Source organism: Salvelinus fontinalis, chromosome 39, assembly GCF_029448725.1.
Source record: "Salvelinus fontinalis isolate EN_2023a chromosome 39, ASM2944872v1, whole genome shotgun sequence".
In the NCBI taxonomy this organism is placed as follows: domain Eukaryota; kingdom Metazoa; phylum Chordata; class Actinopteri; order Salmoniformes; family Salmonidae; genus Salvelinus; species Salvelinus fontinalis.
In genome coordinates, this window is record NC_074703.1 from 10,453,681 (window position 1) to 10,480,198 (window position 26,518).

General features: G+C 44.3%; 2 protein-coding genes across 2 annotated transcripts in view; both read left to right on the forward strand.

Moving 5' to 3' along the window:
* The window catches only part of LOC129838329 (cadherin-like and PC-esterase domain-containing protein 1), a 79,008-nt gene extending 74,575 nt beyond the window's left edge, over nucleotides 1–4,433 (forward strand). Inside the window, exons 18-21 of the mRNA XM_055905259.1 lie at nucleotides 586–687; nucleotides 815–902; nucleotides 1,441–1,587; nucleotides 2,789–4,433. Of these exons, the coding sequence (XP_055761234.1) occupies nucleotides 586–687; nucleotides 815–902; nucleotides 1,441–1,587; nucleotides 2,789–3,031 (580 nt within the window). The 3' untranslated portion in view covers nucleotides 3,032–4,433. The remainder of the gene's footprint in view (nucleotides 1–585; nucleotides 688–814; nucleotides 903–1,440; nucleotides 1,588–2,788) is intronic.
* A 2,400-nt stretch (nucleotides 4,434–6,833) lies between these two features.
* LOC129838496 (protein Wnt-16-like) lies at nucleotides 6,834–15,293 on the forward strand. Its single transcript, XM_055905488.1, has 4 exons — nucleotides 6,834–7,373; nucleotides 7,522–7,748; nucleotides 9,633–9,922; nucleotides 13,668–15,293. The coding sequence occupies exons 1-4, from the start codon at nucleotides 7,279–7,281 to the stop codon at nucleotides 14,130–14,132; spliced, it is 1,077 nt and encodes a 358-aa protein (XP_055761463.1). The 5' UTR covers nucleotides 6,834–7,278; the 3' UTR covers nucleotides 14,133–15,293.
* The last annotated feature ends 11,225 nt before the right edge of the window (nucleotides 15,294–26,518 follow it).

The window sequence follows — 26,518 nt, forward strand, 5'->3', positions numbered from 1 at the left end:
GTAATCACTGCAGTCTACTCATCAGCTGTTAGATTGGCATCAAGAAGCCATATCTATGCAGAAGCCATTTTGGCTCTTAGCTCCCATAGACACTTGAAGCCCTATACCCCCATATGGAGAGGAAGCCTTAATTAGTTGCTGTGATCAAAGGGCCGGGGGCTGCGTTCAAGAGTCATGTGTTAGGAGTCGTGTCACAGTGTAATTTAACACAGCAGGTCTCCCATCCACGACTCTCTCTCTGAGACCGCACTCTGCTTTGGATGTGGCTACTGAAGGATATGCTGAGCAGGTTGTGTGTGTGTGTGTGTGTGTGTGTGTGTGTGTGTGTGTGTGTGTGTGTGTGTGTGTGTGTGTGTGTGTGTGTGTGTGTGTGTGTGTGTGTGTGTGTGTGTGTGTGTGTGTGTGTGTGTGTGTGTGTGTGTGTGTGTGTGTGTGTGTGTGTGTGTGTGTGTGTGTGTGTGTGTGTGTGTGCGTGCGTGCGTGCGAAGGCAGAAGCACGTTGTCAGCATGTGTGCCTATGCCTGTTCAATAGATATAGTCCTACTGCCGAGCTGATGTCTTTTTGACCTTTGATCCCCTCCGAAGATCACGACCCCTGGAGAACTCCCGTCAGACTGTGTTGGTGGCAGGAGGTGTCCAGTGGCTCAACACCAACCACCTGAGGATCATGAGAGAAGTGCTGGAGAGGTAAACCTACTGTTGCATACACTCTGTGGCAAACGCCCTTCCTGACGCCATTCAGGAATTAGCCACTGCTTAATTAAATCTATTCACTGGCCAAGAATAGACCTCATTACCCATTTCTCTCCTCCAGGGAAGGGCTACATGATATCATGGTGGTGGTGAAGTCTCTGGGCATGGGCTTCCATCTCCCTGTGGACGGCATCCGCTCTCTCTCACTGGTAGGTCCATGCTCCTCTTTGTGTGCGTTCAGTTTCACTCTTGGTGTCTCCTCCTCAACTCTTTTCTCTGTTTGACCGCTCTGGCTCTCTCTCTCTCGATCACTCTCTCACTCTCTCTCTCGTTCTTCCTCTCTCTCTTCCTCTCTCTCTCTCTCTCTTTCCCCCTCAGCTTCTCTCTACACTCTAATTATTTTCCCACGCTGTTCATTTTACCTCTTATCTGTTAAATTTTTTAAAAGGCACTGCTTAGTCACCTGGTGGATAGCTCTTTGCCCGTGCTGTGTGTATTTATCTAAAACATTATTGGCTAATAGTCCATGGCTTCCAACATGCTGACTGGTCCAACATCAGCAATGGCACCTGTTCAACAGCAATACAACTAATTCAATTCAAAGTTAAGTTATACTTCAGGTGTGTTGCAATAGGGGCCTCCGAGAACTGTACAAAAATGTTATGGCTACGATACGGCTCCCAATGGGAATGTTTCCTTGTGTTGAGTAGCGATTACTTCTTTGTTGTCTTACTTTAACTTGCCCAGAGAGGAGTACAGGAGCTGTACAGAGAGAACAGCAACATCATCACCGCCGCAAAGCACTATGGGTATGAGGTCATAGACACATTCAGCGTCACCATGGGCCGCTACAAAGAGTTCCTGCAGGGACAGTGCGCCTGCCATTTTCATGAGGTAACCCCCCCCCCCCCCCCTCAACCCGCCTTCACCCTTGTCTAAAAAACGACAGTACCCTAAGTTCTCGCCCCACCCTGATTCAAACAGTGTGTATCACCTTGAACGTCCTAATTCAGTATGTTCATTTTGTTTATCGTAGTTTATATTCATTCTCCGTATTTGCTTACCTACCAGTCAGTTATTCAAATCACAGCACAATGTTATCAACACAATAACACAGGTATCATATGTCTCTCTCTGGATACAGTAATTGATACCAATTATAACTGATGGTTTGTCTAAACCTCAGTGACCAGGGAGCACAGCTAGATCCACAGCAAGCTCTTTCTCCAAGGACTCCCTCTCCCTCTCCGACTGTAATATCTGAACTTCATTATGGATACTTGCTATTTATGTTCGCGCACACGCAGACTTACCAGGAGGGAATCTTTGGGCTTAAATAATCCTGGGCTTTGACCCCATGGAGGATCCAAATAGCGAACAGCCATTTTCTGGGCCCAGAGCAAATCGGTTCTTATGTCCTTTTGATTGAACAATCCCCCTCCATGTCAGGGAGCTTTCTAGAAGGAAATCCTGCTGTAACACACATACACACACACTCCCCTTCTCCCCCCCCTCCAGCTCCCTGTAAAAAGAACAGTCACTTGTTTTAATTCAGCTATAAAAAATTGTCCATGGATCGGTTAATCAGTAATTAGCCGTTAGGCCGCTTTTTATTGGGCAGTAAAGCACCACGTTGGTAGCAGCTGGGCCCCAGGGCACATGTGAAGTGGTTTCGGGGATATGTACATGTGCCTCCCCTGCCCCTCCATACCCCCGCCCATCCCCTCCCAGTTCACATGGGTCTTTAAGGGGCAACAGAATTTCCCAAAAGGAAGCCAGAAGGAAGTATGGGATACATGAATGGAGTAATGCCTAACCCGAACCCTGAGGGGATGGACAGGGTTTCTATTATGTCAGGATTTAGGTCAGGCTTGGATTGTTCCAGTGTGATTTATATTAGAGGAACCCCAGACTGTGACGATGGGTTTCCGCTCTGTTCTGTTCCGTGACACCCCAGGCAACGTTAGCTAGCCTCCGGTAGTAGAAGTCAGCTCTGGCCATGGTCTAGTTACCTTGTTACCGTGTAATGTCAGTAGGTAGATGTTGTGTTAGAGGTGAGGTGTTGACGTGGTTCTCCTCGCTGTGTTCCTTGAAGGTTGAAAAGCTGTCGTTCTCCAAGGCTCCCCTGCACAGGAAGATGAAACTCCTTCGACACGGCGAGGAACCTGGGACCGGAACCAGTGGAACTGGAACCGGGTACAGGGATCAGCCCACCCTGCAGCACCAGGACCAGTGGGCGGGGTCTAACTCCTCCACCTATCATGTGAGAGGAGCGGTGAACCAGGTGTACTCGCAGATTCTGCTGAGCAGACTGTGTGTGAGAGACACAGGAAACTAGAACCAGCCCTCACCACCACAGACTGTGTGTGAGAGACACAGGAAACTAGAACCAGCCCTCACCACCACAGACTGTGTGTGCGTGCGCGTCCATACTGTGTGTGTGTGCGTGCGCGTCCATACCAGCGTCTCTCTAAAGAATGAGAGGTCATCCCATCCACGAAGTGCTGTAGTAACAGGAGAGTCCTGACTGGTCAGTCGTGAGACAGACATCACCACTGTCTGTCACACAGACCTCCTCTGATTGGCCCACACACTGCCCCCCCCCCCCCCCCCCCGTCATGTGACTGCTACCTCTGCTAGGTAGAGGTTTCCAGATGGTCGAAGAGGGGGATCGCTGGCCGACCGCCAAAAGACTAGGGAAGCAGCTGGAGAAAGAAAAAAGAGGAGAGCGAGAGTGACTGTCGAAGGAGTGTGTCATGTGCACATCCCAAATGTAAGCCTTGCTCTCCCACCAACCGACAATGCTCCCTCAACGCTCCAGCACAAACCCTTACAATTGTATAGTTTTATAGTAGTGGAAACGTTGTTGAAATGTTGTACAGCATTGTTTCTCAATCATCACCTCGTGTACCCCCGGCAATTCCATGTGTTTGATGTATTCCAGAGCTGGCACACCTGGTTCAGATTCAACTGGTCAACTAATCAGGTGAGCTAGTTGAGGGCTACAACAACATTGTGAAACGTCTGGGGGTCCCCGAGGAGAGGTTCAAGACTTTTGATGTGTGCCTTTGATGCCTTTATGCATCAGGAAAGCCTATCTCTCGCCATCGGAGGGACTTTTTGATATCCAGCTGTTCCTCCTCATATACAGTACCTCATCAATCCGCGTGTCCTGTTGACACCACAGCGTATTCTATTCTATGCCAAAGATATGACGAAAGCTGAGCTATTCTTCAAGTGAATGTCTTATGTATGATTTTCTTATAGTTCTATATATTTTTCTACAGATGTTTATTCGTTCCTATAATGTTGATAATCAGTGTATAATGTTTTACATGCAGCATATTGTTTACATGCTAATGAAGGACTGGTGTAATGTGTGCTATGGATTTATACATATTGTCTGATCTGTCCTCTGATCATTTGTATGGAGGGAAGTGAGCTGGTGAAGATGAAGGTAATTGTAACACACACGAGTGGAGACTACCTGCTTAGCTCTGTTTAGTGGTCCTATGGAACATTGCTAGCAAACCTAATCATTTGATTCAGTGATTTTGAAGGAAAACGTAAGGGAAAAGAACAGAAAGACATATTTGCTTAATGCTAAATATTATCAACACTATTCATTTATTTTTAAAGAACATCTATCTTCAAATGGCACTAACTTCAGCTTTGTGTTTCCAGATGGTATATATAAGTTATTCCATTACAACATTAAAGTATATATTTTCTTAACTTAACTTTGTGTCCAGAAACTATGTTCTGAAAGCATGAAACTGTATTTTAAAAGTTCCACAAAGCCCTAGCTTGTATGTTGGCTTCGCAGATTTCCCCTTTAAGTTGTGCACCACATGAGGATAAGCCTGTGCATGCTGTTTGCGCACAGCATTAGACTAATCCTTTAACAGTCATCATCACAATTCAACCATGCAGAGGTATGAAGCCGTGTGTTGCTCAGAGGCGCTCTCTTTTCTTTTCCTTCTTCGTTTTGTAATTTCCGTTTTGTAATTTCGTGCCACCAACACCTGGTCATCATTTCTTGTCAAGCATAGGCCTACAATGTAGCGATACATCTCTATCAGCTGGTTTAGAAGAACACATTTTTTGTACCTTTATTTAACTAGGAAAGTCCGTTAAGAACAAATTATTATTTATAATAACGGCAATAACGGACGACGCTGTGCGCTGCCCTTTGGGACTCCCAATCACGTCCGGTTGTGATACAGCCTGGAATCGAACCAGGGCCTCTGACGCACTGAGATGCAGTGCCTTAGATCGCTGCGCCACTCCGAAGCACTTAATAATTAGGGAGACACATGTTCAATTAGGCTATAACTGTGCTATAATAAAATGGATGACAGTGTAATGTGGTTTAACTCCGTTTTGCGCGTAACGAGCCCTGTCTGACTCCCCTTTGCAGTCATGTGCCGCTAATCCGACACATCCAATCACCCTACCCACGGTGTGATCTGGGCAGAGATCGAGCAACAGGATCGAGAAGTAAAACTAATGTTGATTTAAATGCAGGCCTAAGTCGTGTTTGAAGTCGACGTACTGTTAGGGCCTTATTCGAGAAAGTTATTAGTCTATTTTATTTAGGCCTACTTACACTGACAATGGTGTGTTCAAATTATGTAGCCAAGGTCTATCGAAAAAACGTTATAAGCACGGTTATATGACCGCAATAAAATGTAATACAATGTAGCGATATATTGAACATATTTTCATATTTGTTTAAAACCTTGGTTTTATAGTTTCTAGATCAAATAAAGGGAACGCATACAAGGTGAAATGCCTAAAGTGTTTCAAATTGAATGGTCTTGTGCGAAATGTGGCTAAATAACAGCATTGAGTGGTCGAGGGAATAGAGTAAGGTAGACGCAGCAGTCTCGATCAAAATTAAGGTTAATGTCAAATGTTATAGACAAAGGCTTGCCTTTTGGGCACATGTAACCGCCCTGAAGACGGTGGGCCCTGCCGCCTGGGTTTTTGTCGCGCCAAGGAGGAATGCTGGACTCTGCCCTGCACTGCGATTCCGACCTCTGATGTCAAATTTCAGGCAGACCTTTCACTCTGCACTGTTTCAATCGGGGAATTTGAAATGCTTGGGAGGGTTGTGACATTTCTGGGGGCTGAGTAGACCTCACCTCGTCTGCCCCATACCGCCCAGTCCAATATACTCAGCAGAAAGGTGGTCAGTCAACCCCTTTAAAATGTCCTTAAATTGTCTCGTCGAAAATGCTCGCTGACTGTACATATGATGTTGATTATTCAGGAAAAGGCAAAGAACTCAACAGGGATTGAAAATATTTGCTCAAACATAATTGGTTGCGACATGGGCAATGTGGTTGTAATTGTCGTTGCATTTCAATCAATCCTTTGTTCATTTGAACTATACATTTAAATGGCTAAATTAGATTCCAGACATTCTAAACCTAACGAATATTACCCAATTCACGAGCACTGAAAAAAATGTTTGACTCGGAGGATGATTTCGATGTGTTGAAATCATGAGGACATTTTCTCTAAGATTTATATGAATCTTCCATTGGAAACCATTGCATATGTAATCTATAAATATGATTATAGATCAAATCTATAAATTAGTTTGTCATAAGGATTAGTTGGAATTAAATTGGTATTAAATTCACAATTCAAAACCAGGCCTTGTTTATCAAGAAATAATTGTTGTGTATGAGATAATCTATTGTATTATAAATATTATAAATGCACTTACGTCACTCAAGGTTTCGTATCAAGGAATTTTTCGGGGGGGAATTATATTCGCCTGACATGATTATGTTTACAGCGCTTGAGTGAAGTGGCCATTATAAAGAAGTGTTCTGCTGGCTTTTATTCTTCCTTCCACCTTCTCGGTCGTTACTAGTTACCACAGCCACAAAGTCATAAACCCCACCCATTTCTACAATTGATCTTCTTAACTTTTGATTTTAAACCTAACCTTAACCTTAATCACATTGATAACATTATTCCTAACCCCAACCTCAAATTAAGACCAAGAAGTACATTTGGTTGTCATACATTTTTACGATGGGCTATAGCCAATTTGGACTTTGGATGTGCTATCTAGTGGAACCCCACCTCTCTCATGCCAAAGGTTTTGCTCAGTTCCTCTCAGTGCCATCGGCGGCATGCGTTTTTTCTTTGCGCGTCCGTCCAATTAGCGCGTAGGACATGCGCGTCTGCTGAATATGAATTCACGGGTGCGCCAATCCGAGCCTGGTAGCGCGCTTCTTAGAGACGCTCGGTGTGGGTTCTCCCAGTCCAGGATAAAACTGTTTGTCTGCGTTTTGGGGAACACCGTCAGGAACTTATTTTATCACCCATCCAACTGTAGGCTACTACTAGCCGCCGAGCCACACCATTCCGCCCGCGTCCTCTCTCTCTCCCCGTGGATGTTTTTACTGAAATTGCTCGAGATAACCACGGATTGAGGATTATTTCTGTTAGGGTCCTATGCTGTGGGGCTAGCATGAGACAGAACCCAGTACCGATCCAGCGCTCCATGGACATACCCTTCCCCAGTGCCCTGGAGGCCAGTCAGCTTCTGTAAATGAGGTGGCCATGGAGAGAAGAAGCGGCTGTGGAGTACATCAGATCTGCTTTCTGTTTCTCTTACTGTTTTCACTGTATCCTGTCTGCTGTCGAGCCAGTTGGATGTAAGTATATTTCATTGCTTGTGATTAAGCTTGGCTTTTTGTCAAATTGCACTCTTTTGTTTACGCATGAAATACGATTCCGTTTGGGGATGAATGTGGTTTAGAAAGTGACGTACTGTCTGTCGCCTCTGCTTGCTTTATGTCTCAGGTGGTTGGGAATAACCTCCGTGGGAGTACCAGAGAAGCTGGGCTGCGCCAATCTCCCGCTGACGCACAAGCAGAAGGACCTGTGCAAGAGAAAGCCCCATCTCCTGCCAAGCATCAAGGACGGCGCGCGCATCGGCATCGCGGAGTGCCAGACGCAGTTCGAGCACGAGCGGTGGAACTGTTCTACCAGCAAAGAGCTCTCTGTGTTCGGCTACGAGCTAACTAGTGGTAAGGACAGGCGGTTTAAATACTCGTTTTAATAGACATAAAACAATAGGGTGCTTTGTGCCCCGCTGGCAAAAAAAGTGTGCACTTTTCTGGGCTATTGATAATGTTCTTTTTGATTGGGTTTAATTTGGAAAATGAGACTATATTTTGGGTGCATTATAGTGGTTGTATTCCATAATCCTGTATTTAATATGTGTGCCCACATCATTTGGTATTTGACCGTTTAAGGCAATTGCTATATAAAAACAGTCCCTCAATTGTCTTTCTGTTTGATAGTGCGTCAAAAAGAAGCACGTCTTCCATTTTCCATAACTCTTTACTCGTGATCGGTTTGGTTTGAGTCATGAAAATGTTTAATGTTGTCCAGGGAGGGAACGTGATTTGATTTGCCGACTCGAACAGCTGTATGCCCTATGGGGCGAGAGAGAGAGAGAGAGAGAGAGAGAGAACATGTCCGCACATCTGTTTCGGTTTAACCGTCCAAACACAGCATTTATCCACGGTCAAGTGTGGTCTTTGAACAGAGAACTCCTGCTCCCCTCTGGTCCTAAACCAGCCGGGATTATCCTAATTAGGAGATTCATGGTCGACATGTAACATAAGAACACCGTTTCTTTGTTTTCAGAGATATCGTTCCAGAAATCTGTTTCCATGCAGATTTCAAAGATGGTTAAGAGTCAGCGCATGATTTAGCTATCAACATTTTATTTTCACATGAAACTCATTCTTCCAAATTCCTCTCTCTCCTTGTTGCACCCTGTCACATGCCATCTATCAACTTTCTTCACTCAACCCAGACGCAAAACATCGGAGAAAAAACGGACCATATAGATGATGTTGATTTAGGCCTATGCATAATACAATGGGATGGAAATGCATAGATTTAGCCTATGTCCGGACTCGTACAATCAACTGTAAAAACGTATGCTCTGCTGTTTGACCACAGATGTCTTGTCTTCGTGTTCTAAAAGTGGGAACTTGATCTAATCGGACTCGGAGACAATGTTCTTATTGGGTTAGGGCGCAGCAAGAAATGTTTAAAATATAATGTAGCACAGATAACCTACATAACTGGAAAGGCTTTTGGGTCAACTTGTAGCTTTGATTTACGTTTTATCCTTGATTGACAGCAAAGATAGACTATGTATGACCTTTAAACACCATGTGATTCTTAGAAGCTGCACTCTCTGAATCATTACAATTGATGTCACCAGGTGTCATTATGTTTCTGTTCCATCCAGACGATTCTGCATATTTTAGAGTTTTGTCTATCAAGCCCATTCCATAAGCTATACATATTAGTAGGCTACCCCCTTTAACATTCACCTGGGGTAACATTTTTTCAGCCTTCGTTCATTACAGGACAATCTAATGTTTCTGTCCAGCGGTCAGCTTTCCAGATGGCCTTACAAGTAACTGTGATACCGGTTTGATCCATGCTACACTGTTATCATCAAACCAACATGTTCTAAGTCTCTCTCTGAGCCAGAGCTGTCTGTCCTCACTCAGGGCCTATTGTGGCCCCTAACCTGTGAAGTGTAACCCCCCCCCCCCCCCCCCCACAGGGCAGGACAGTTCCCATGGGGCTATGTGTCTGCTCAACTCACATCTCACATGTATCCCTCCAGAGCTAAGATGTATTACACGACTACAATGGATGGAAGTTGTATGGATATCTAGGCCCGTGCTACTGAGATACACGAAGTTCTAATGCTAGAATTGTTCCATCTTCCTCTGTCTGAAGTGTTATTGGCTGAAAGCTCTGGCAGTGGAATCTTTTCAGAATCCACCCATTGCATGTTTTAGAGGTCCACAGCCACTGTTACGCAATAATCCATGCGTACATTTGCCCTTCCGACAACCTCTTTTCATTGACTCTGACAGGGACCAAGGAGACGGCGTTTATCCACGCGGTGATGGCGGCGGGGCTGGTCCAGGCAGTGACGCGCTCCTGCAGTGCGGGCAACATGACGGAGTGCGGCTGTGACACCAGCCTGCAGGGCACAGGCTCGCCCAGCGAAGGGTGGCACTGGGGCGGCTGCTCAGACCATATCCAGTACGGTACATGGTTCAGCAGGAAGTTCCTAGATAATGCAGTGAAGAATATGTCCTCAGCCAGGGGAGGGGATGCACTGCTCACCATGAACGAGCACAACAGTGAAGCCGGGAGACAGGTGAGACGCGACACACACAGACCCAACCCACACACACACCGACTCTTTGAGGGCGAAGACCACTTACAGAGCATGTACAACACACAGACAGTGTACAGAACAAAAAACAGCGCAGCAATGAAGTTAGATTAGACACAATACACCCTAGAACAAAACACACACATCCACAACCTAGCTAGAGAGAGACAGTATTGTATAGTGAACACAGTTGTTTCGGGTACTCTGGGAAGTATGTAAACGCTGAATAGGGCTCATGGGAGCTATAACTCTAGTAGTCAAGTCTCTAGCAGGTGTAGGGTTCATTGTGTCTGAATGAATGACTGATATGACAGTACTAATCTAGCACCGTGAAAGGAATCCTACTGTAGCTATTATAGTTATGGGTTTCGTTCACCATATGGGGTTGGAGAGGAGTTAGGACCAAACCATTCAGTGGTTAATAGAATTTATCACACACTGTTAAAAGTACTCTCAGGAGATGTTCTAGGAAGTGTGTGTGTGTGTGTGTGTGTGTGTGTGTGTGTGTGTGTGTGTGTGTGTGTGTGTGTGTGTGTGTGTGTGTGTGTGTGTGTGTGTGTGTGTGTGTGTGTGTGTGTGTGTGTGTGTGTGTGTGTGTTAGAGAGAGCGGGAACGATATTCGGAGAAAAGCAGAAAGATTGTAGGAAACAGAGTAGAGGGAAGGGAGAATAAGAAGGTCAGTGTGAGAGGGGGATGCTCAGACGGGACAGAAGGAGAGAGGGGAAAGAAAGTGGAACATCCTCGATAATGTGAGTTAATGAGTGACAGCGTGACTAATGAAAGTTCAAGCAGACACCAGGCCATCTAAATTGTAGCAATGGTCATCAACATTGTTAAAAGGTTTTAAAAACAAGTCTAATAAATGCAACAGTTGAACAATGGATGAAGATACTCTAAACTTTTTGAAATGTTATAATCCATCGGATATTGACTTAATTATAGCATATAAAACATTTGACTGGCACAGACAAATAATGAATGGAGTTCAGGGATTTTGGTGGGAGATTTAGGTATAGGCCACTCAGGAATGTTCAATGTTGTCCTGGTAAGTAACTCCAGTGTGTATTTGGCCTTGCATTTTAGGTTATTGTCCTGCTGTAAAGTGGATTTGTGTCTGTTGGAAAGCAACCTGAACCAGGTTTTCCTCTAGGACTTTGCCTGTGCTTAGCTCTATTCCTTTCCTTTTTATCCTAAAAATCTCCCTAGTCCTTGCCGATGACAAGCATACCCATAACATGACCACCACCAAACATAATGCCTTTATTCAGGACAGAAAATGTATTTATTTCCCACATTTCATTTTGTAACTGGTTTAAAATCACCATCGGCCTCAAGGTGAAAACCCTGCGCGGTTTCATCCCTCTCCGGCAACAGAGTTAGGAAGGTAGTGACTGGGTGTATTGATACACCACCCAAGTGTAATGAATAACTTCACCATGCTCAAAGGGATATTCAATGTGAGCTTTAATTATCCTTTTTTTTATCTACCAATAGGTGCTCTTTTTTGTGAGGCATTGGAAAACATCCCTTGTCTTTGTCGTTGAATCTGTGCTTGAAATTCCCTGCTCGAATGAGGGACCTTACAGACAATTGAATGTATGGGGTACAGAGATGGGGTAGTCATTACAAAATAATGTTGAACACCATTATTGCACCCAGAGTGAGTCAATGCAACTTATTATATGAAATGTTTAGACTTGCCATAAGAAAGGGGTTGAATACTTATTGATTCAAGACATTTCAGCTTCTAATTTTGTATTAATTTGTCAAATTAAAGGATATTGTGTTTATATCAGTGACAAAAAATCTAAATGGTATCAATTTTAAATTCAGGCTGTAACACAGCCAAATGTGGAAAAAGGCAAGGGTCTGTGAATACTTTCTGAAGGCACTCTATACATTCTATTAGTGTATCAGGTATTTTTTAAATATAAATACACAGGCTGTATAAATGAATACATTAACATAACGGAGTGGAAGAGGGCCGTAACCACCCAACAATTTCTCTGTATACCCTACCTGCACTCACCTGCACTGCCTAGACTGCCTAATTAATTACTGTTAATGTCACACACTCTTGCATAATTCAACAAGTGTGCAGGATACCCACGGATAAAAAATGTCAACACGCTTGGCTCTAGATTACGCCTATCTAAACGTACTTTACATGGTTTGTGAGATCAGACATATCACTATAATCCGAGTGTTCATATTCGGGAGTTGCTTTCATTTCAGCGCATCTATTTTGTAAACATTTCAACTGTATTAAATGATTAGTTTTTTTAATTCCACAAAAAATGAACACCCATCAAAATAAAGTTATCTTTCTCGTCATGTACAGTGTGTGTCGAGACGTGCGTTAAATCCCAGACAAAGCTTTAGTGTTGTTATATATTCAACTGTATAACAATGTATCACATAAGCAGTGGTGGAAAAAGTACCCAATTGTCATACTTGAGTAAAAGTATAGATATCTTAATAGAAAGTTACTCAAGTAAAAGTGAAAGTCATCCAGTAAAATACTACTTGGGTAAAAGTCTAAAAGTATTTGGTCCTAAATATACGTAAGTATCAAAAGTAAATGTAATTGATAAAATATTCCTATGTATCAAGAGTAAAAGTATAAATCATTTCATATTCCTTATATTAAGCAAAGCAAACGGCACCATTTTCTTGGTTTGAAAATGTACGGATAGCCAGGGGCACACTCCAACACTCAGAAATCATTTACAAACGATGCATTTGTGTTGAGTGAGACCGCCAGATCAGAGGCAGTAGGGATGACCACGTATTGTCTTGATAAGTATGTTAATTGGACCATTTTCCTGTCCTGCTAAGCATTTAAAATGTAACGAGTACTACTTCAATACTTTATGCTACTGCCATGGAGCCCATTTCAGCCATTACCGGAGTGTGTTTTACAGGTCATTACAACCATTTCCACCGTCGTAACGTTAACGGGGGAAAAAACGTCAGGCACAAGCAAGAGTGTGAAGCAGGAGTAAAATGAAAGCAATCAATCCGGACAAGCGGATTGTGCACCCATCAAACACTAGCAATAGATAGCTGAAAAAGATCCCCAGGTGGGCGGGGCATGCGCGTGACCATTAAATGGCATTCACTAAGACACACTTACTGGGTCTCTCTCTTATCTACTAGCCACTGTCAAGAGGAGAGGGCTTCACTACTGGAGAGGGATGTGGTAACAATGGTAGCAGTGTATCTGTTTACTGTAACACACACACGCACACACACTGCCTTTCCAACTAAACTGAACCGACAGGGAAGAGGGAGTGGGAGAAGAGGTGAAAAAGAGGTGAAATTCATTGGCTCTTCTGGGGTCATCCTAAATCCAATGGAAGAGCCCTGGGGTTTGTGGTCATAAGAAAATGTCTCCTCAATCTCTCAGTTTAAACTGTGAAGGACGGTTTAACTTTTGTTCCAGTTGTACACAGCGCCCAGGGAGTCTATTGTGTCAGAGTTAGAAGTAGAATGCACAAACCTCAGGACTCACGTTACAGTCCCAGTCCAAGATCCAGCATTCAGAACAATAGATCATGATTTTGATCATAACATTCCCACAGCGTTTGTGTAAACAAAAGGCAGTCTCTATCAAACAGAGTTATGATATCTAGTCTGTTGTAACATTTACAGTGTTGTAATTCTTACAGTGTTGTAAGTCTGTTGTAAGTCCTAACACCATCCTCTCCATCTTTCGCCTCTTCAGGCTGTCGCCAAGACAATGGCCACCGACTGCCGTTGCCACGGCGTGTCGGGCTCGTGCGCCGTCAAGACGTGCTGGCGCACCATGGCGTCGTTTGAGCGCGTGGGCAACTTCCTGAAGGAGCGCTATGAGGGAAGCGTGCAGGTGCTGGACCGCTCCAAGAGGAAGGTGAGGAGGAAGGAGAAGGACCAGCGTCGCGTGCCCATCGGGAAGGAAGAACTTATCTTCCTCAACAAGTCTCCTAACTACTGTCTGGAGGACCGGCGCTGGGGCGTGGCGGGCACTAGAGGGCGCCAGTGTAACCGCACTTCGGCCGGCCCCGACGGGTGTAACCTGCTCTGCTGCGGTCGGGGGTATAATACACACGTGGTTCGCCACATAGAGAGGTGTGAGTGTAAGTTTATGTGGTGTTGCTATGTGAGGTGTCAGAAGTGTGAGAGCATGAATGACATGCACACGTGTAAATAGGGAGAGGGAGGCAGGTGATGGCACACACACACACACACAAACACAATCACACTGTCCCCAATGAGAGACTAAAAGACTCCCCCCATCGTTCCTCTCTCCCATGGACAATGGGGGGGGCGCCGCATCAACAACCCTCGATCTCAACTCTCAGGAAGACAGTATTTATACACCACACCATTAGAGGTGAACAAAGACAGTGGATAATAGTTGACTTTGATTGGCCTATCAGGGCCTAGCCTTGTAGGAGGCTATCCAATGGGACTGGAGTTCCACAGTGTTTCAGAGGCTTGAGGATCCACACACTCTGACTACCAAACATGGCCATCTTCATTATTTACTCAGAGTAGAAATGAGCCACAAAACTCAATGATGAAAACAAACTGCACTTTGATGGAAGTTAAAACTCTTCAAGTCTTCAAATGGACTCGGTGAATGATGTGTAAGAGGAGAAGAAAGGGACCAAAAAGTGCCTGTAGGGGGCGGCAACCCAGTCCTGCTTTTTAAAGGAACGCGGAGTAGATGCAGCAAACAGTGTCAGTACATTTCCAGATCAGAACCAAGTCTCATATAGACAACTGCAGGCTAGAGCTATAGACAGTACAGGGATTGGGAGACCGTCAGAGGTTGCCATCTTTTGTGTCATTTCTAGGGCTCTCTTACATGCTAGGGAGTAAGGACAGACCCATGGCTTTATGGTGATTGATGGTGGATAGATTAGGCTTATTCTTGTTGGAAAGCTTGCAGTATCTATGCATAGAAATAAGTCTTGAAATAATCATTCAAATGCTTTGTATTTTTGGAATAAACTGCTAATGACTTCAAAAATATATGGTACCATGACATTTTTATTTGAGATATTTTGGAAAGATTTCTTGAAATCTAAAATATTTGTTTTGTACTATTCAGATTGCAAAATTCAGGGCAGAGTGAAGCTACAGGTGCTTTAATTGAGAATATGTCAGATGACGTAATATTTTTGTGAATTGTTTACATTTTGTAAATATTAAATTATGCTGTATCACACGATGAGTGTCTTAAGATTCAAGCCCATCCAATGCTCTCAGACATACAGCATGTGTTTGTCAAACTGTACCATTTAATGTGTTGGTGTTCTGTTTGTCATCATTGTATTACTAAGGTCCTTTGTTATACTTTTGCTGTCCAATCAACTTTTTCTCTTTCCTGTGTTTGCGTGTGTCTTGTTGGATCCGAAACCAGCTATAAATGAAGGAATGCATGAATGGAATGAAGCAGTTTGTTCTCAGTAGACCCACTGGCAGCAGTACCGTGGAGATGCTTGAGTTTGTTCTCAGTAGACCCACTGGCAGCAGGACCGTGGAGATGAGTTGGTTTCTGAGCATTCCTCTTGCTGTCTCTAAGAATTTAAGCCTATTCCTTCTCTTCCTCTCTCTCCTTTCGTTTCCTCTTTCACTCTCTTCCCATTTTCAGTCTCTCTATTCCTTTACCTCTGTCCACCTCTCTCTCTCTCTCTCTCTCGCTTTCATTCTCTCTCTCTCTTGTTCTCTCTCTCTCTCTCCTGAATGAGAGGCTGTGCTATGTGAGAAGTGACGATGCTATGCTAAATACCGCGAGTGCTTTCTCTTAAAGGGCCTTTAAAAGTCTAACGATACTGACCCTTAAATTTCCCTGAAGCTTCCAGCACTATGACTTATTGGTGAGAGGAAAGGGGGAAACCCAGACCTAAAGAAAGTGGGACGAGATGGAGGAGAGGAGAGCAGTTGACGTGTGCCCAAAGCGCTCTGACCTCAAGGCTTTTCAGTCATGTTTTTGTTTTGAGGACAGCTTTCAGGAATCAGGTGCTCCACTTACAAAATAAATGGAGGATTACGTATGCCTTACATCTCGCTGTCCCTTTTCAGTTAAATTAGTCCATGAAGTGAGATACTAAGGACACAATTACATTTTAGTAGACACTCTTATCCAGAGCAATTTACAGTAGTGATGCAGAAAAATTTATCCATGCTTTTGTTACTTCTAGGTTAGACTACTGCAATGCTCTACTTTCCGGCTACCTGGATAAAGCACTAAATAAACTTCAGTTAGTGTTAAACACGGCTGCTAGAATCTTGACTAGAACAAAAAAATATATTATATTACTCCAGTGCTAGCCTCTCTACACTGGCTTTCTGTTAAGGCAAGGGCTGATTTCAATGTTTTACTGCTAACCTACAAAGCATTACATGGGCTTGCTCCTACCTATCTTTCCGATTTGGTCCTGCCGTACATACCTACACGTACGCTACAGTCACAAGAAGCAGGCCTCCTTACTGTCCCTAGAATTTCTAAGCAAACAGCTGGAGGCAGGGCTTTCTCCTATAGAGCTCCATATTTATAGAAAGGTCTGCCTACCCATGTGAGAGACGCAGACTCGGTCTCAACCTTTAAGTCTTTATTGAAGACTCATCTCTTCAGTAGGTCCTATGATTGAGTGTAGTCTTCCCCAGGAGTGTGAAGGTGAAGAGAAAGGCACTGGAGCAACGAACCGCCCTTGCTGTCTCTGCCTGGCCGGTTCCCCTCTCTCCACTGGGATTCTCTGCCTCTAACCCTATTACAGGGGCTGAGTCACTGGCTTACTGGTGATCTTCCATGCCGTCCCTAGGAGGGGTGCGTCACTTGAGTGGATTGAGTCACTGATGTGATCTTCCTGTCTGGGTTGGCGCCCCCCCTTGGGTCGTGCCGTGGCGAAGATCTTAGTGGGCTATACTCGGCCTTGTCTCAGGATGGTAAGTTGGTGGTTGAAGATATCCGTCTAGTGGTGTGGGGGCTGTGCTTTGGCAAATTGGGTGGGGTTATATCCTGCCTGTTTGGCCCTGTCCGGGGGTATCGTCGGATGGGGCCCCAGTGTCTCCCGACCCCTCCGGTCTCAGCCTCCAGTATTTATTCTGCAGTAGTTTATGTGTCGGGGGGCTAGGGTCAGTCTGTTATATCTGGAGTATTTATCCTGTCTTATCCTGCGTGAATTTAAGTATGCGCTTTCTCTCTCTCAGGACCTGAGCCCTAGGACCATGCCTCAGGACTACCTGGCCTGATGACTCCTTGCTGTCCCCAGTCCACCTGGCCGTGCTGCTGCTCCAGTTTCAACTGTTCTGCCTGCGGCTATGGAACCCTGACCTGTTCACCGGACGAGCTACCTGTCCCAGACCTGCTGTTTTCAACTCTCTAGAGACAGCAGGAGCGGTAGAGATACTCTATATGATCGGCTATGAAAAGCCAACTGACATTTACACCTGAGGTGCTGACCTGTCGCACCCTCGACAACCACTGTGATTATTATTATTTGACCCTGCTGGTCATCTATGAACATTTGAACATCTTGGCCATGTTCTGTTATAATCTCCACCTGGCACAGCCAGAAGAGGACTGGCCACCCCTCATAGCCTGGTTCCTCTCTAGGTTTCTTCCTAGGTTCTGGCCTTTCTAGGGAGTTTTTCCTAGCCACCGTGCTTCTACACCTGCATTGCTTGCTGTTTGGGGTTTTAGGCTGGGTTTCTGTGCAGCACTTTGAGATATCAGCTGATGTAAGAAGGACTTTATAAATACATTTGATTTAGTGAGTGCATACAGTTTTGCATTGGTCTCTTGTGGGAATTGAACCCACAATCCTGGTGTTGCAAGCACCATGCTGTACCAACTAAGCCACACGGGATTGCACACAGGGCTATAATATCCGGTATAAAAGTTATTTTGAAATAATTTTTCATGTCTCTAATCTTTCTGAACTCCTCAGTCTTAATTGTGTCCTTGTATGTCTATGCCTGAGTCAACATGACAATAGATTCATACTGTAGGTCAACACTCATTCCTTTCTCATATCTTGGCCATGCTTTAACTTATTCTCTGTCCACAAGACCAAAATAAATCTTCACCTCTTACGCTTAACTCAATAAATATCCCCCCCCCCCTTTCCAACTTTTAAAATAAACACTTAAAATTAATCCAGACTATTCATGGAGACCTCCTATCGATTCATTTGAAGTCTCCCTTGAAGCCGGTGGCCGACCGTAGTTTGACACATGTATGTGAGGAGGAACATAGCACTCGTTTGACTTCTCGTGAGTTCATTTTAACAGGACAGAGGGAAACACAAACTGGGCCTTGTAAGATGTCACTTTCACCAAACAGATGAAGACCAGGGGCGTATTCATTACGCCAACTCTGTTGTAAAATGTTTTTTAAACGTAAGCAAACAGAACGAAACAGGGAGGGACCTACCTGAATTTGTCCAATAGAAACTCTAAACAGTTTCCGTAATGAATACACCAAATGTTTCTAAGATGGAGGTCTTTGCCACGTAACCTAGAACCCATGTGAACACATTCAGAGAAACAGACAGTCTATCAATGTAGATCTCTGTAATCCACTACACATTGTGGCCTTGCGGGTCTGTTTATATACGATAGAATGAAAAACAGAGTGAATATGGATGGATACTGTTCTGGGATGAGTCAACAGGAGATCCACAGCTGAAAACAATGCCTATTCCAGTAAGTCAACCCCAGACTATTTTTTCTCTGAGTGCTTTTTTCTTAGCCAATCACAGAGGGGGTGATTTGCTTCAAAGGTGCTATGAGAGCCGTGACAGCATAGTAATATCTGCTTAATAAAACACATTGGGACCCAGTGAAAACCCAGTGACACTATTGTTTGAAGCTGATGTGCTCTATGCCCACAGAGTTGGACGCATTCACATGTGGACCATAAGTCATGTTTTGTCTCTGTTTGGATTTGACATATATTTCTTCATGTTTTCCACGGGAAGTACTTGTGCATCCAAGCATAAAAACATAGTAGACTGAGCCAAGTTTCATGTTCTTTTCAGACTGTGTCTTTCCTCGACTGTGTGTTCTCATGTGTCCGGAATCTCACAGTGGCGTCCATCGCAAACCCCTGCTAGTCGGCATGGGTTCAACCCTTAGGAGTTTGGCTGGACGGAGCATTCTTGGTGCCAGTGACATCTAACCCTAAGGCGGGCATCCAGAGCATACATCACCACTCTTAAGATTCACAACACTCACTCTTCCCTCTCCTCGATTCCTCTTTCTGCCTAATGAGTGGTATCCCCTCTCTTTCAATCTCTCTCTCTGACTTTCCTTCTCTCTATTTTTCTCTCTCTTTCCACTCTTTCTCTGTATTTCTTCCAGATATATCTCACTCACTATCTTTCTTATTATAAAATGAGCTGCAGTGGAGGCTGGTGGACGGAGCTATAGGAGGATGGGCTCATTCAACTGTCTGGACTGGAAAAAATGGAACGGAGAAAAACATTTGGTTTCCATATGTTTGATGTGTTTGATACCATTCAATTTATTCCATTCCAGCCATTATAATGAGCCTGTCCTCCTATAGCTCCTTCCACCAGCCTCCAATGATGAGCAGTGCATTTACAGCATGTCCTCAACAGGTCCTTACAGCCCTGCTCTCATTCTGTACTCTCTGCTGCCCTCTTGAGTTCAAATGCATGATAATGTGGACAAAGACAAACCTGCTAGAGAAAATGAATGAACATGCACCCATATTTACCAGAGGCAATCCACTAAATCAAATAAGAAATCGTCTTTTTAAAAATGTTGCTATGTTATTCAGAAACGCCTAATCCTGTATTGGGGATGATAGATGCTCTTACTGGGACGACTAATCAGGAAGTCATCTCAGCAAATCTGGTGACAAAGGAGTAGGACAGAGTGTTTTCTTTAAGCTTTCAGAAATGCTTTTTGAGCCTTGACCTTTGCAGCCGCTGAGAGCCAGATGACATACATGGATAAAAACGTTATGGGTTGAAGGGGTTGGAAGGAGGTTAAGGGTCACACAAGCTTACCATTTCCTGAAACCACTGGAAGCGTATCATTTGTTTGCTGTCAAATTTGATTAAAATAGTGTCTGTAAAGGCTTATACGCACAGCAGATGTCCAAGACACGTCAAGTAATAATACTGTAGCACTTTAAAACTATGTACGGTGTCCTCTAGCTTTAGTGTATATCAGTTCCAGTGGAGACTGAACAATGGTTCTGTCCACGATGATAGGCACAGATGTATTCTAAACATGACATTTTAAGACATATTAAAATGTAATGTATTTGAGGTTTAAAAAGGCTTCTGAAGTTTGTAATTTCCACGTAAAAATTTCAGACTTGATTTTCCCTTACGAAAAATGTATCAACCCCTACAAAAATAACAGTTAATTAAATTCACATTTCCTGTTGCTGCAGGATTATTCCTACTGTAGCAAACTGGCTCAAATGAAGATCATACATTGGTGTTGGCAGAATGTTTCCACGACGTCTGTAGCCAATTGGACCGGTGTCATCTGTATCGGCAAAGACACGGGGGACGTAGTGGCCACAGGACACGAACTACAGAGCATAATCACGGAACTGAAGGAGACAGACGGAGAGGGAGAGAGATAGAGAAGAGAGTGATGGGACGTAAATGAGGGTGGAAGAGGGATATGAGGGGAGAAGGGGACAGAAGAGTGAGGGAGAAATAAGTAAATGAAAGGGGCTATCTCTTAGTAGTATCTAATGTCCCTGCTTAACATAAGACACAACCAGATATGTTGTACAAAGCATTGTGACTACTGTAGCACCATACCCTACAGCAGGTATCTCACAGTAATATGTCATCTCTCTCTGTGTAGGTACCGTGTGAGTCCCATGTCCAGTCCGGTGTTGTGTTACAAGGAGGTGGTTGAGCCCCACAGCTGTCCAGGGTACTGGGGACCAGACAGCATCGGTGAGTAAAAAAACACACTGCATCCAAAACTGCAATCACTCACTGCTGCTCATCGCTGAGTCATCAAGCCTCGTTGATGAGGAAAGCAACACGAGATGAAAAGACAAACCATTTCGGTGGTGCTAACATTTCTGAAATCCCTATTTTACCCCAGATGCTCTCTTTTCAAAGGCTTGCTTTGGAACAGAGGGTTCCCGTATGTGCTTTTGTTTTGGTGGTTCTGTGACACAGTATGCTGTGGGGACTCTGAGGGAATGTTTTGATACGAGTTCAGACGTGTACTTGGCTGCTACTGCCACTGAATCCCAGTGCTGTGTGACAAAAAAACAGGAGTAAAGCGCTCGCATCCCTCCTCAGAGAGGAAGAGTGGAAAGATATATCATTATATTCAGGATTTGATTTAATCTATGTTCACTCACAATGGTTTGTTACTGATCCAGTGTTGTTTTTATCTGCAGAAAATCCTGAATACTCCCAGATGTCAGAGTCTGTGAAACAGTCTGTGAAGCGCCTCAGTAACCTGACCATCCAGTCCACTCTGTTTATACCCGATAATACTGGACTGTACCAGAACCAGGTACAAGAACACACACTGACATGCATTATGCACAACCGGACATATTTGTGCACTGTCTCACACAGCTGCTCACACACAGCTCTGTACATTACCACCAGACATATGCAGGCACTGTCTCACACAGCTCTGTACATTACCACCAGACATATGCAGGCACTGTCTCACACAGCTCTGTACATTACCACCAGACATATGCAGGCACTGTCTCACACAGCTCTGTACATTACCACCAGAGGCATCATGCCCATAGAGATGTCAGATTTGTCCTGTTTAAATATACAAAATAATAATAAAATAAAAATGTTATTTAGAGAAGTTGGCAGTATGTCTAACCGGCCTCACAACCGCAGAACACGTAACCACGCCAGCCCAGTACCTCCACATCCGGCTTCTTCACCTCGTCTGACACCAGTCACCTGGACAGCTGATGAAACTGTGGGTTTGCACAACCAAAACATTTCTGCACAAACTGTCAGAAACCGTCTCAGGGAAGCTCATCTGAGCGCTCGTAGTCCTCACCAGGGTCTTGACATGACTGCAGTTCGGCGTCGTAACCGACTTCAGTGGGCCAATGCTCACCTTTTTATGGCCAATGGCACGCTGGAGAAGTGTGCTCTTCAGGGATGAATCCCGGTTTCAACTGTACCGGGCAGATGGCAAACATGGCGTCGTGTGGGCGAGTGGTTTCCTGATGTCAATGTTGTCAACAGAGTGCCCCATGGTAGTGGTGGAGTTATGGTATGGGCAGGCATAAGCTATGGACAATGAACACAATTGCATTTTATCGATGGCAATTTAAATGCACAGAGATACTGTAACGAGATCATTAGGCCCATTGTCGTGCCATTCATCCGCTGACATCACCTCATGTTTCAGCATGATGATGCACAGCCCCATGTCACAAGGATCTGTACACAATTCACGGAAGCTGAAAATGTCCCAGTTCTTCAATGGCCTGCATACTCACCAGACATGTCACCCATTGAGCATGTTTGGGATGCTCTGGATCAACGCGTACGATATCGCGCCAATTTCCAGCAACCTTGAGTAGCTAGCTTGTCTAATTATCTTAGCTGGCCTGCATGCTTGGAAAAGTTGGTAGACTTTAGAAAAGCAAGCAATTACTAAATGTACTGAATAAGACTCTCTTTCCTTTCAATATTTTACCCAGATTTTAGCAGAGAAGCATATTTTGTTTTTTAGTTAAAAATAACCACAGGAGGCTGGTGGCACCTTCATTGGGGAGGACAGGCTCGTGGTAATGGATGGAGCGGAGTAGGTGGAATGGTATCAAATACATCAAACACATGGTTTTCCACGTTAGCGGAGACTGCATTCACGGTAAACGCTGCATATGTCGGCTCAATCGGAAATTACCTTTAAATGTCAATCACACAATCTATACCACTTCAGCGATCCTGATTGAATAGAGCCCTTCCTCAGACTTATATGTATAAATATGTACACCCACTCATACACACTCTCCTGTGTTGTATTGTCCAGAAACTGACCCACAGGGACATGGAGTACCATCTCTCAGAGGGCCGGGTCTTGGCCATGAAGGACCTGACCAACGGCAGCTGTATCCGCACCCAGCTGGGCCGAAGCCTCATTGTCATGGGTATCGCTGACTTCCTCAACCCCAAGGCCCTGGTGAGACATGGAGCTACCGTACTGTTCACATCAGCCCTGTGCTTACTGTACTTTCTTCATCCACTCACTGTACCACACTCTGGTTTTCTGTTGTTTTTCCAGTCCCCCTGTTATATGAACGTATTATATGTTGCTCTGCTTAACCGGGTCTCCTAGATTGGACTAAGATGTTTGAGGAAATGTGAAAATTAGCTACTTAACCAGCCTCATAGACCACATATGTGTATTTTATAGAACAGAGAGTTTGTCTTCATGATTGTAGTCTCAGTGAGCTCAAACGTGTCCCATCCTGGTCTCTCTCTGTAGAGATCCTCACGTTATATCAACGACCGCTTCATCGTCGACTCCCGACATCCTGGCATCCAATGGGATCATCCATTTGCTGCAGGGACCCCTCAAAGCCCTACCCCCTTGGTTAGTGGTGAGGTTATTACATCATTTTCGGTTTAGTTTCTCTCCTTGATCTCTGACGAGATGTTTATGGTTAAGATTAGGACGGACTCAAATTGTGAGAACTGATCCTAAATCAGTTGGTAAGGTCAGGTATTGGTGGACTCCTGTGTCTGACCTCTGACCCTATCTGTGACTGGTCCCCCAGCTCCACGCGGGTCACAAGGCAGGGATGGGGACTGGAGTTGTGCTACTGATCATGCTGATGGCTGGGGCTGGGTTCGTAGGCTACCACTTCTACACCCACAAGACCAAACCATTCCAGTCCCACTACTTTATTAAGGTGTGTTTGTTGTACAACATTCCGACATCATTCAACTATGACCCTTTGTCTCATTGCAGGCAATCAGCTGTTTACTGCTATTCTGTTTGTCCAGAAGCTAAATGTACAATAAAACGTGGGGGACCTCAAACTTGATAACTGACCTTTGCCCTCTTTTGCAGGATGAGGACGAGACACACCTCCAGACTGCAACCCTAGCATAGTTAACCCCACTTATGGCAAGGGCGGAGGCATAAGTGAACCAGTTCCATCTGAGCTTCCTGTAAGTGAGTCCACCCCATTGTCTTTGTATACTAACCACTGGAGAGAAAATATATGTGCATGAATATGAATGCCACTGAACTATATGTGGTGAAGTAGCACCTCTGCTCTAGGGGGTGACACCATAACTCCAGATGACATATGAATGTGTTTTAACAGGAGGAGGACAAACACCAGGTGGTAGAGGGTGGCTCGTGTGACCTGCTCCAGGACTGCTGAGAGACACACGTCACAGTCCTCACTCTCCCTCTGATAAAGCTGTGAGGAGTGCTGCAGCATGTTGTACACGTGTTGACCAGTGGAGGGCAGCACTGTGGGACTATCCAGAGCTCAATTCAATCCGTATCGCGGAAGTTCAGCAATACTGAAATGTAAAGGTCATTTCCGATTGCGCCAACATAAGAAGCATTTACCATGAACGCATTCTCTGTGAATGCGGGATCGTTACCGTTAAAGAGCTGAACAGCTTGAATCGAGCCCGAAGATTACCATCTTTGGACTATTCTCCTCTGAGTTGGACAGTGCCTTAGGAAGGACAAACAGGACTCAGTCTCCCACAAAACAACCTCATTATGGACTCAATCTCAGTGCCTTGTCTAGTAATGTTACCAGTCTACCTGTGGCAAAATCGTGAAAGAAATCTTATACCGATATACCGAAATGGGATGTATCTTTTGTTGGTGAATTAACCAAAGAAAGTATTTTAAGTGTCTGTCAAAAAGGGTTTACCCACAATTTCAGATCTTTAATAGTATGAAACGGCGATAACCAGATGAAACCGTCTTTGTTGATAAAACATTTAAAGCAAAGCTTGAGCAAACCTTTCCATTCATCCAACCAACACACTCAACAAAATGTTTAACCACAGCCAAATATACATATCAACCAACCTCTCAATGTCAAATTATGTAGCACAGCATAAGCATGAATGAGTCTGGCTCTGGTGTCATGATCTCGCCCCATAAGCATTGGTTTGTAGGTTTGAACTCTGGGGCATTGTTGCCTACTGAGGACTCTGCAGGTCAGTGAGTCAAGGCCACTTGGAGTGGCTGCCTCATAAAGCTGGCATTGGCTAAAGGGTGTGATAACATAAGCAGACGGGGTAAATTCTTGGGGTTCCCCCTGTGACAGACAGAAATAGCAGCGGTTAGAGGAAAAACTACCGTAATTAGGCACTTTGTTTCAATGAGAATATATTTTAAAAACGAAGTACCCGCTTTTTTCCCCCCAGGAATTTTTCCCCATAACTGCCACTACTCTTTATAGGTGACCCCAGCGATTCACCCCCATGACATCTACCAACACAGCCACACACAGGAGCTGACCCTATAACCCCATACTTCATTGGTGAGATCCTTACCAGAGAGTCACTGGCTCTTTCACACTGAACACGTCTCTGTACATTTGTCATGAAGAAATGCAGGAACACAAAGAGCATGTTGGTCATTGGTCAAATCACTATAAAGGATTGAAGCTCCAAGCCACAGACTTCGTCACATAACATACAGACCTGTTAGTATACCCGGTAATGGACACAAGCACACCTGTCAACTAGATAGAAAGTCAAGTTTCTGACAAGCACGGAATGTTTCAGTCTTTTTCATCTGTAGTTTATTTGTCAAATCTAAGTGTTCAGTTTCAACATACAGCCAAGAATAAAAACACTGACCAGTAAAAAGTACATTTCCATTTTTATCGTGCAATCTGTAATGATTCAGCGATACAGATTGAAGAGCGCCCTAGGGCTGGGAATTTATCCTTAGAGCCCAGTAATTTTGCAGTAGTGCTTTAACCTAATACACCAAGCTTTAGTAATACTACGTCTCAAATATACACAGATGTGGAATGTAAAGATTTCTTAGGAGTAGTTTGGCATTTAAGCTGTTAAAAAGAATGCGACAAAGGCTTTTGAAGTTAGAACAGCAATCCACAGATTTCTGAGGCAAAGGGTTTAGCAGGACAAAGCAGAATACAGTATTCTTGACGATGTAGCTATACAGTTTCTCATGGTCGGGATAGAGGACCTAGCTATTGATATCATTACATGGAACCACTTGACAACTTCACATGACAAAAGTCTGTCTGATACAGTAAAACTGATCTCAGCGGTCCATGAAAAGGGTTCACTGAGGTACAACAACTGCACTCAGCCTAGCATGACTGTGGACCCTGAATATCATATTAAAGATTAAACAACTGTTGGACAACAACCGTTAAAATGTATGAATGCATTCCCAGAATTCAGATCAAGTGTTCCCTGAAGAACATGGCAAAGCACCACTGTACTGTAATGTCAGGGACTCATCCGTTGGCATGTCTGAAGACTCATCCATAGGCGGACCTGAGAATATGGTGACGCAAGGAGGCACAGAGAAAATAGACGTTTTTGCTTGTGTATGTACAGTATATGC